Genomic DNA, 11988 nt, shown 5'->3' on the forward strand with positions numbered 1-11988 from the left:
AAACGGTAAAATTCTTGCGAAGTGACTCTCACAGCAGCTCTGGAGATTACGTTTTTGTGTTCATGCCGTCATATAGTGAGACGCAGAGGCCGGAAATCACCGCGAGCGTCACGCGTGCTTCAGTATTTGTGTAGTAAACAAAACCGCGTTTCCGCCATTCATACATACAGAGGCAAGCGGAACATGCAGGATTCATATTTAAACCGTCTTTTTGCATTTTAATATTCACAGACACTAGTTCATATCGCGATTCGAATTAAGTGGCAAACCTACTTTTGATTTATTTGTCCAAAATTGACGAATTCCATGCCATTCCGGGCTATAGAGTAAATTGCGTTTTTATGAATGGACTCCGCGATCTCGTCCGTGTTTTCGCAGAAACCATATGGCCCTAGAAATGTAACCACACTTCACAACTTTTCGGCTTGCCCTGTGTGTTTGAAGAGTTGCACGGGGGACATCATTGCAGGGGTGACATCACATCACAGGGTCTCTCTCTTTCTCTCTCTGTAGCGTATGCGCCCAGATGCGTTCTCAGCTACCGAAATTTGGCACCGATTGATTTAACGTGAATCGGTACTCTGTAGTACCGACACAATTCGGTCGGTACCCTTAAAAGTACCGAGTTCGGTTCCCAACCCTAGCGCTCGTGGAACACCAGTTGTTTTGCTACATTAATAACACGTGTATATGTGTTTACACTATGTTGTGTGTGTTGTAGGTGGTGATGAAGTTGGTCCGCTTGCTTCCTGACGGTCACCGGATGAAGCGGGAGGTTGATCTGGCGTTAGACTCGGTCAGCGAGACCATGACGCCGCTGCACTATCACCTGCGGGAAATCATCATCTGCTCCTACAGACAGGTAGAGGGCGCTCTGTCATCTCATGCACTGATAGATTGTGTCCTTGTGTGTCACTTCAGTCTGTCTGATGCATATGCTGCACAAAACACCAAGAGCTTTTTAAAACAAACTGCTTCAGTCTGATTGCTGGTTTACAATTGTGTTTACTGGCTTGATACTGTGACTGCAGAGGAGTCTAAGAAATAGTTGCTGTATGTTTGAGAGGTTCATGACATCAAATCATTTTACATATTCAGAGTTTTATGAGTTTGTTTTAAGATTTTTTTATTTACTTTTTTCTATTACTAATTTTCTAATAAATATGCATTTAATCTTAAATCTTTTTAATTTTAAATAATATTGTTATATAAATATATAATGTAATATTTATTCATTAATAATTGTTTCACATATGACAAAATACTTTTTTAATAAAATTTTATTTTATTCTAAGTATATGCTCTTTTATTTTGTATGTTCTATTATTTATTTTCTAATACTTATTGATTTATTTAAAATAAAACAATACTTTATTTTATTCTTAATATATATTGTACATTACATTTTTTATTTTCTACTATTTATTTTCTAATTTATTTATTTAAGTTTTATTTTATTTTAAATACAATAAAACAAAATACTACATTTATTTTATTCTAAATATGCATATTTATTTATTTAAATGAAAAGAAAACATTGCTTAATTTTATTTTATTCTAAACATGCTCCATGTTTTTATAATTTATTCATTTTATTTTATTTTTATTTTGTTTATTTTTTTTATTATAATTTAAAAAAAATTTTTTTTATCTTATTTTATTTTATTTTATTTTATTTTATGCATTGAAGCAGTAAAGGAGAAGCATGATGAGGTGCTCATCAAACATGTTCCTCCTTCACTAGTGTTTTAAATCACCTCATTTTCAATGATTTGTTTGGCAGCTTTGTGTTTTATCTACATCTGTATTCTTGTGTCGTCTCTGAGTGTCCAGTAGATGGCAGCACATTACCTCGTTAGATTTCCACAACTACTCCATAATCAGACGCTAATCAACTTCAGCCTCTATTCATACAAGCAGCACAAATGTCAAGAGTCTCCTTGATTTCATCAGAAGGATTCTGGGAAAACCCTCTAGTGTTTGTTTGACGTTTCCTCGTGCATTAAGATCTGCAGTGGGCTGTGAAAGCCTAACGACTGACAGACGCTGTGCCGTGAGCGAGGGGTGTTTGTGGGTCAGGACGGTCCCGGGTGTCAGTGTCGCTCTTATGTAAAGCTCAGAGGGGCGGGTTTGTGCAGCGAGAGCCGCTCTCAATGGATCACATTGTCCCGAGCCGCTGTTTTTTCCCTCCGCGTTCAGTCATTACAGTACTGGAGCCCGTCTCAGATTAGTTTTTCCCGTGTGGAAAGCGAACACTGATTCTTCTGTTTCTTGTCTCTTTGTTGCTTTAGATAAGCGCTGCTGACGGAGAGCGATTTGTAATTGAAATGATCACAGGATGTTTTTGTGTACAAATGACTGTGTGATGCTGGAAGCGTCTCTGAGAGAGATTGACTTGTTTGAGACCCTTAAAGGGACAGTTCACCTAAAAATTACAATTCTGTCATCATTTGCTCATCCTCGAGCTGTTTGAGCTTCTTACATGTGTGGAGCATAAAAGACGATGTTTTGAAGAATGTTAGTGACCAGGGCTGCGTTTCCCAAAAGCATCGTAAGCCTAAGTTGATCGTAGCTCCATTGGTTTCATTACAACGCTTTTGGGAAACGCAGCCCAGACCAGTTGCTGGCAGATATTGACTTCCATAGTAGGTTAAAAAAAATACTATGGAAGTCAATGGCTACCGTCAGCTGTTTGGTTGGCCTAACATTCTTCAAAATACCTTAAGAAGAAATTCATACAGGTTTGAAACTTAAAGGCGAGTAAATGATGACAGTAAATGATACATTTTTGGGTGAACTGTCCCTTTAAGCATATGCTTCTGTTATGAATTACCATATTTTCCGGAATATAACTATATAAATACTTATATTTATATAACTATAATTTTTTAATCATCTTATATGTGCTAAACTTTTATAGCGATTTATATAGTGCAATTAATGTTGTGCACACAACACGTGGATTTGTGCTGAGTGAGCGAGTTTACTTGAGCCTAAGATTATTTGTATAAAGCATTTTCAACACACTTTGCTTTAAATAAATTAGTTTATAATAAATATTGTTTATAATGTCTGTTTTATACTTAACATTTATCTTTCTAATTCTGTTCTAAATACTGCATTTGCTCTGCAGCGAGAGGAACTAAAACACATGTTTATAAAGTTTGTAAACATTTTATTTTATTTACTGGTATTTTACATTATTTCTGAATTGAATAATAAAATGCATCTTATATGCCAATGCAACTTAATTTTTTTTTTCCTCTCAACAATGCAATTTTGGCCCGGTGTGACTTATTTTCCGGATAATATTGTATATCTGTGAAATAATCTGTGCTAAATGATCCGAAATTCTGATTTGAATATCGACAGGCATTTTTCACCTTTTCTATTATTGTGATATCAAACCATAGAAATGTCAATATTTTGGCACGCTCTTGTCTGTAAAACTGTTATTGGTCTGCAGTATTTTTTTTAAAGCCGTCATGAAATGAAAATCTATTTTCTAAATGTTTGTTACAGATCTTATTGTGAAGATCTTTATGCATGCATATGTATCTTTTGTTGTCATTTTTTTTGACTTTGTAATGCTTAATCAAATTTCATTTTCATAATCCATTACACTCAGATATACTATATCATAATATGGATGAAAAGACCTGTCTTCTGTTTCATCATGACTTTAACATCATGAGACAACACCTTTTAATCAGGACAAACTTAGAAATACTTTTTTTGGACCTAGGAAATCTTTTATAGTGTTTTCATGCTGTGCTGATTAGAAATACTTACTTAGAAAACTTAGAAATACTTTTTTTGGACCTAGGAAATCTTTTATAGTGTTTTCATGCTGTGCTGAATTGAATCAAATGTTTGATTATTTTCTGTAATAATTAATTAATAATTCAACTTTTTCCAGAACCCGCCCCTAAATTGCACATAAATACAATCAAACTGTCACTGGTTGCTTTATATGTCAATCACTGGACAGTTTTTGGTCAAAAAAGGTAGTTAGGCCTGGCTTCATGAGTTTATGGGTTTAATATTCATTTGTCAATACGTGAAGGTATTCATCTGTTTCTAAATATGTTTGTTTGCATTTGGCACTGTTTTTGCCTTGTTTTCTGGCTGCCGTTGATCATCTGATCACGTTTTGCATCACACTGTTTCCATGGCAACCGCATCCCACTCTGGACCATTGACATTAGCTTCAGTTCTTGTGCGGTTTGTTTGATTACAATGCAAACTTTCAGACAGCTTTGATACACACAAGCCTCATAATTTTAGTTCATATCACTTCTGTCTGTACAACACGCGTCTGATGGATTATCTGAAAGTGCTTCCTTTGCACTATTTATTTTAATCGAAAGACTGTTTTGTTCTGCGCATATTGCTCTAGTCAGACTGATTCTGGTTTCAGGTTCCCATCCGACGCTGCAGCCAAATCATATAGTGAGTCGAAGCCGAAAAACCCAATGAAATATTCCAGTAAAAGTGGAGGAAATGTAAATCAGTACCTAAAGAAAGGCCCTCATGGTTTGGAAGGCGGTGTGGAAAAATATTTGCAGAAGGAAGAGAATGTAGAGAGTAGCGACGTCACGAGAGAGAGGGATGGAGGCGATCCAGACGGCGGGAATTTAGGAGAGACCACCGCACAAAAAGATCCTGACGGAAAACGTGTGCGTGTGGAGGGACGGCAGCCAAAATCATTCGGCCAGAACAATTCGAGCCGTCCGTCTGAGCGCAGATTAAAGCTGTGAACAGCTCGGTTTTGCTTTGCGCTGATATCTGACACGCTTTGAATCTTGTTGCATGTGTGTAGAGAGCTAAAATGCCAAAACCTGAGCGTGCAATTAAAAAGAGTTATTTTTGGAATTTAGAAGCCATGGTTAATCTCCATACATAAATTACAAGACATTTCTGTAGCAGTGATATAAATGTGTATGCTCAGTTCTGGAAAAGGCATGGAAATTTAATGGACGATTTGGAAACCCTCATACAGTAGATGAGATTTTAAAAGCGCTGTAAGCACTAGAAGATCATAAAAACACTGAATCCTAGAAATCTAACAATATTTTTAGGACTAAATCCAAACATATTTGACTTCTGATCATCTGATGTACACTGAAACACTCGTATCTGATTACTACGTGAGTAATTTCATTGTGAGTACTACGAAGTCTTTTTTGTCAAAAATGATATATACATATAATTAAGAGTAAATATATGTATATGCATATGCATGGGCGACATTTGACTCTTGAGTCGGGGGGGGGGGGGAGAAAAAAGTACAGTCATTGGAAGTACAGTATGCATCAAAAATGCTCTACCACGCATCAAAGCAGAATAGAATTAATCAAGAATAACTTAGAGGTTGCCTGCGTTTACTAAACTGTGGAGCTTTGACTCTTGTTGCTGATTTGAATTGTGATGCTTCCCGATTTAAGTGGCCTTTCTTTTTTTAACCAGAAATGTGCATGCTTTTCTGATGTTCGTTTCAGTTTTCTGTGTATTTTTCGCGTATCAATTCAAATGTGTTCGTTTTGAATCGTTGCTACTAAAGGTGAGACACGTGAGGAAGAAGTAAACGATCAGTTGTGGGACTATTCTGTCTTAAATTGCATACCATTCATTTCTGAACCTTTTTCAAAGGCATTTTTGTCCTGTCCATTGCTTTGGTTATCACTGTGTCAATCACTGATATTTCGAGAATGAATCCAGCATAAATATGCAGATGTCATTCCCGAAACGTTACAGCATGTATGTGTCCGAAAAACGAAAGTTTCATACAAATTCTGAATGGATTATAGCCTTGAAAGCAAGCAATGCACGCTCCCTTTATTATCATCTTAGTTCATTGCGATCTCACAAAGTTCGGTTATAATCGATGAAGCTCTTTAAACTACACAACGAATCTCTTATTTACATCACGTCTGCACTTATGAGATGATTCACAAGCGTGCAAAACTCCGGCGCTTTCAGCGGTGAGTGAATTCTGAAAACTCTAACGCTTCTGATTGGCCACTGCTTTGAAGAGATCAACAGATATGTCTGTGATTGGCTACATTGCTCAGTGTATAGTTTTAAATATTTATTTCAGTTTTTGTTTTGGTTATTTTAGTACATCAAGTTAAACTAAATGGAAATATAATTTTTTAATATTTTAATTTATTTGACCTAAAGTATGTTTATTTTATTTTTAGTTAACTAAAATAACCATGGCTGAAGAAAAAAAAAAAAAAGTATATATATATATTTAAATGAACAACTTTAAGTTTAAGTCAAAGTACTAAAATTACTAACGCTAAAACTGAAATAAAAATTAATTAAAGCTAAATAGAAAAAAATAAGAATAGAAATTAGTTACTAAAATTAAAATTCAAGTAAAAATTGAAAATATAAAAATATAAGCTATTCAAATAAAAAATGTGAATAAATGCTATAATAGTATATAAAAAATATTAATGTTAATATTATAAATATTATTTAAACAACACTGTATCAGACTCAAATCCATTAACTGTTCCTATTTCTAGGTTCGTTTTTTTCTTCTTCTTCATTTTGTAAAACAGGTAGAAAGGCACTATTTAAATAACAATTTGTAATTTAATTTACAAATGATAATTTTAATTTAATTATTAACTTGATAATATTCACATTTTAAGCATCTTTTGAAATAGTAAACTGATTTTATTTAAAATTTTCCTTAAGTTAATTTGTGGTAGTGATAGAAAAAAATGAATTAATATGATTTGCATCTTCAGAAGTTGTGAATGTAATGATTTTATGCCACATATTCAGACGTGCATAATTCAAATAATTTTTTACATTATTTTTCTTCCTCCTTTCATCTTCTTCTTCTTAATAATAATAATAAATATAATGATGTTAAATGATGGTAATAATTTATGATAAAAATGTAATAATAAAAATATAATTTTATGTTATTACATTTTATTATATTCTAATAATTTAATTGAAATTAACAACAATAATAATAATAATACATTATTATTAATTATCTGATGAACTATTACTAGAAATATTTTTTATTATTGTTGTTGAAACTTATTTTTTCAGCACACAAGGCCCTGTAAAAAGTGAGACAGATGAGTGAAGATGAAAATGGCTTTTTAATTGACGAGTGTGTTTCTCAGAATCAGTCGATTGGCTCTTCCTGTCAGTGCTAATTACAAATTTAATTAACTTCTCACACACAGCCGTTGTTCTTCACACAGATCAACACACACGGCTCGCTTTAATCGCTATTGATTGCTGGAAGCTCTCGTATGTTGATCTTTATTATTGAATATGATGTGTGAAGTCGATGATGGGAGGATGGCAGAGAACTCTGTTCAAAACTTGGGAGTCATTACGATTTTTTTTATTTTTATTAATACTTGATTATTGATCAAGGACGCATTAAATTGAGCAGAATGAATGCTGTTCTTTTGAACTTTGTTCATCAAATAAAATGTATCACAGTTTCCACAAAAATATTGTGCAGCACAACTGTTTTCAACATTGCTAATAATCAGAAATGTTTCTTGAGCAGCAAATCAGCATATTAGAATGCTTTCTGAAGATCATGTGACACTGAAGACTGGAGTAATGATGCTGAAAATACAGCTGCGCATCACAGAAATACATTACAGTTTAACAGATATTCACATAGAGAACGGTTATTTTAAATTATAATAATATTTCACAATTTTACAGATTTTTACTGTATTTTTAATCAAATAAATGTAGCCTTGGTCAAGACAAGTCACCTTTATTTATATAGCGCTTTTAACAATACAGATTGTGTCAAAGCAACTGTACAGCATTAATTAGGAAAATATTGTGTCAATAATGCAAAATGACAATAGTAAACACTCAATTTTCAGTTAAAGGCAGTTCATCATTGAATTCAGTGTAAAGATCATGAGCAGAAGAGATTTCTTTCAGAAACATTAAATGATTTATAGATATTATTTTTATTATTTAAAGAAATATAATTACAAATCAATTATATTATGAATTGCTTTATTGTTGATTATTATTATTTGGTGGAAACTAGATGAATTGCTTTATTGTTTTTTATCATTATTATTATTATTTGGTGGAAACTAGTGTAATATTCCATCATTGAATTTGAAAGTTGCTGAAAATAGAGTAAACACGCTGAGTTTGCTTGGCTTTACTACGTAAATGTCATCATAGAAGTCTGAATGGAAATTATTTGCTCTGTCTGTTTTGTTTGGACTGAAATCCTGAAGTATGATTTAATATTTATGGGCATCATGCAGAGTCACTGATGAAAGCACGACAGAAAACAGAGGAGATGGTGTGTGTGAGTGTGAGTGTGAGGGTGAGGGTGAGGGTGTGTGAGAGTGTGTGTGAGAGTGTGTGTGAGTGTGTGTGTGTGAGTGTGTGAGAGTGTATGTGTGAGTGAGTGAGAGTGAGCGTGTGAGTGTGTGTGTGTGAGCCATTAGTCGGTCACAGAGCGCTGATTGTGTGCTGTAGCTGTCTCTCTCTCTCAATGGTTTCTGGCTGTCTGTTTGCGTCACGTTTGTATTTGTGGCTGGAAAATGGGAGTGGAGGTGCTCTGGAGTCTGCTAAAGTCATTAGGAACTCACACACACACACACATTCAGGCTGCTCTACGGAAAGAGCGAGGGGCCAAACAGCTGACATATGATAGTGATTTGCTGGCGTTTGGCTGGTGTTCAGAGCGCTTGGGCCCGTTGATTTAAAGAGAGCGGCCCGCACACGCTTCAGCTTCAGTGCTGAAGATCCCACTCGAAATCACTGATCAGCCGAGAGCATTTCAACATGACCTTATTAATGCTTGTATCAAATGTAAAATGCCATCGAAGATATTTCATTTTGACATCACATGTATCCATCGCAGAGAAACCAATACCAGAATGTACTGCAACAAACTCCGTGAAAATAAATAAATAAATTCCTAGATTCCTAGATGGTGGGTGTATTGAATGAATATAATTCATGCAATACACTTTTAAGTATAGCATTCTGTATTTTAATTGCATGTTTGTTCTTTTATTTTAAGTATGAGCAAAATTTGCAAGTGCAGTAAGACTAAATACACTGGTATTAAAGAAATGGTCTTTGAAAACAAGCCTTAGTATCTCATGCAGTGTTGCTTCTTGAGTACATTTGTTGATTTAAGGACTTTTAAATACAAAAAACAAGTAAAATTGATTTTTGCATTGTACTTTATCATCAAATCCATTTCTCTTTACGTCAGAAGTCCATACTTTGTCTGTAAAGCTTCATATGGATGGTCTTTTTGCTCTGAGTTTTGCTCTGTCAGCAAATTAAAGGTGTCAGGAGGTTCATCAGGAGTTGATGCTAACGTTCTCTCTGCTTTGTTTGCTCTTTAACATGATGCTTGAATCAGGCGTCTTCAATAGCAGGCGACAATAGAGGCTTCATTGCATCGGGACCCTCGACGGTGCTGTAATTGGCAGCACATGTCCGAGTCTCTCCAGAAACAATCCGCTTGTGCGTCTGTTATCGAACACACAGCCCAAGCACATGTGTGAGGTGTTTACTGATTGTTTTCTTAGAGAAATCCATCTCACTAACTCCAAACGAGCCCTGCGGCCAAATAAAGGTTTGTTTGTTTAGACCTTTCACCAGCAATCATTGCGACTAATAACACCTTTCACGCTAGAGGCGCGTCGCATCAGGCCCGTCTTGCTGGTTTGTGTGCTGCTTTTCGACTTTTTAATGCGAGCACGTCTCTGAGCATCAATAAAAAGGCCCTTTCCACATCACACACACGCACTGTTTCCACATTACAGCCTCCGTCTCATTGTTCAGACTCAAAAGCTGCATGCTGGGAATCATTACAGTCCTCAGATGAACAGACGAGCACTTGGAGAGCACTTAGAGTTCAGCATCGCATAATTCTATTCAGAAAGTGATCAAAAGTGACGATGAAAGTCATTTATAATGTCACAAGAGATTTCCGTTTCAAATAAATGTTCTTTTGAACTTTGTTTTCTATAGGAGCTTGTTTCTGCCACAGGAAGAGAAAAAAAAAAGAAAAAAAGGTAATGCGACAGAATTGCAGGACTGGCAAAAGCGGGAAAAAAAGTCAATGTCAGATAAAAAGTTTTTACAATTTTTTTCAAGTCAGAATTGTGAGAAAAAAGTCAGAACTGCAAGATAAAAATTAATAATTTAGAAAAAAAATCAGGATTGCAAGATATAAATTCATAATTCTGAGAAAAAAATCTGAACTGAAATATATAAATTCATAATTTTGAGAGAAAAAAATCAGAATTGAAATATATAAATTCATAATTCTGAGAAAAAGTCAGAACTGCAAGATATACATTTATAATTTTGAGAACAAATGTCAGAATTGCAAGATATAAATGTGAAATTCTGAGAAAAAAGTTAGAACTGCAAGTTATAAATTCATAACTCTGAGAAAAAAAGTCCAAATTGTGAGATATAAAATCATAATTCTGAGAAAAAAATCTGAACTGCAAGATATACATTTATAATTTTGAGAAAAAAGTCAGAACTGCAAGTTATAAATTCATAACTCTGAGAAAAAAGTCCAAATTGTGAGATATAAAATCATAATTCTGAGAAAAAATTAAGAACTGCAAGATATATTTTTAATTCTGAGAAACAAGTATGAATGGCAAGATATAAATTCATAATGCTGAGAAAAAAAGTCCAAATTGTGAGATATAAATTCATAATTCTGAGAAAAAAGTCTGAATTGTGAGTTATAAATGTATAATTATGAGGAAAAAAATCCGAATGGCAAGATATGAACTCAATTCAAAGAAAAAAAGTCAGTATTGTGAAATATAAATTCATAATTCAGACCAAAAAAACTCAGAATTGTTATATAAAAAGTCACAATTGCCTTTTTTATTTTATTCTGTGGCAGAAACAGGCTTCTATACTATTCATCAATGAATCCTGAAAAATCAAATATATCACAGTTTCCACACAAATAAACAAGTATGAATGGCAAGATATAAATTCATAGTGCTGAGAAAAAATCTGAACTGAAATATATAAATTCATAATTTTGAGGGGAAAAAAATATCAGAATTGAAAGATATAAATTCATAATTCTGAGAAAGTCAGAACTGCAAGATATAAATTCATAATTTTGAGAACAAATGTCAGAATTGCAAGATATAAATTTGAAATTCTGAGAAAAAAGTCAGAACTGCAAGTTATAAATTCATAACTCTGAGAAAAAAAGTCCAAATTGTGAGATATAAAATCATAATTCTGAGAAAAAATTAAGAACTGCAAGATATATTTTTAATTCTGAGAAACAAGTATGAATGGCAAGATATAAATTCATAGTGCTGAGAAAAAATCTGAACTGAAATATATAAATTCATAATTTTGAGAGAAAAAAATCAGAATTGAAATATATAAATTCATAATTCTGAGAAAAAGTCAGAACTGCAAGATATACATTTATAATTTTGAGAACAAATGTCAGAATTGCAAGATATAAATGTGAAATTCTGAGAAAAAAGTTAGAACTGCAAGTTATAAATTCATAACTCTGAGAAAAAAAGTCCAAATTGTGAAATATAAATTTATAATTGTGAGAAAAAAGTCTGAATTGTGAGATATAAAATCATAATTCTGAGAAAAAAAATTAAGAACTGCAAGATATATTTTTAATTCTGAGAAACAAGTATGAATGGCAAGATATAAATTCATAGTGCTGAGAAAAAATCTGAACTGAAATATATAAATTCATAATTTTGAGGGGAAAAAAATATCAGAATTGAAAGATATAAATTCATAATTCTGAGAAAGTCAGAACTGCAAGATATAAATTCATAATTTTGAGAACAAATGTCAGAATTGCAAGATATAAATGTGAAATTCTGAGAAAAAAGTTAGAACTGCAAGTTATAAATTCATAACTCTGAGAAAAAAAGTCCAAATTGTGAAATATAAATTTATAATTGTGAGAAAAAA

The 11988-nt window shown here is 33.4% G+C and overlaps 1 protein-coding gene across 1 annotated transcript in view; it reads left to right on the plus strand.

The window, feature by feature from the left end:
- Positions 1-11988, plus strand: part of pald1a (phosphatase domain containing paladin 1a) — a 70415-nt gene that overhangs the window by 48239 nt on the left and 10188 nt on the right. The window contains exon 18 of the mRNA XM_016544175.1: positions 722-862. Within this exon, the coding sequence (XP_016399661.1) occupies positions 722-862 (141 nt within the window). The remainder of the gene's footprint in view (positions 1-721; positions 863-11988) is intronic.

The sequence above is a fragment of the Sinocyclocheilus rhinocerous genome, unplaced genomic scaffold, assembly GCF_001515625.1.
Source record: "Sinocyclocheilus rhinocerous isolate Xijiao unplaced genomic scaffold, SAMN03320098_v1.1 scaffold159, whole genome shotgun sequence".
NCBI lineage: Eukaryota > Metazoa > Chordata > Actinopteri > Cypriniformes > Cyprinidae > Sinocyclocheilus > Sinocyclocheilus rhinocerous.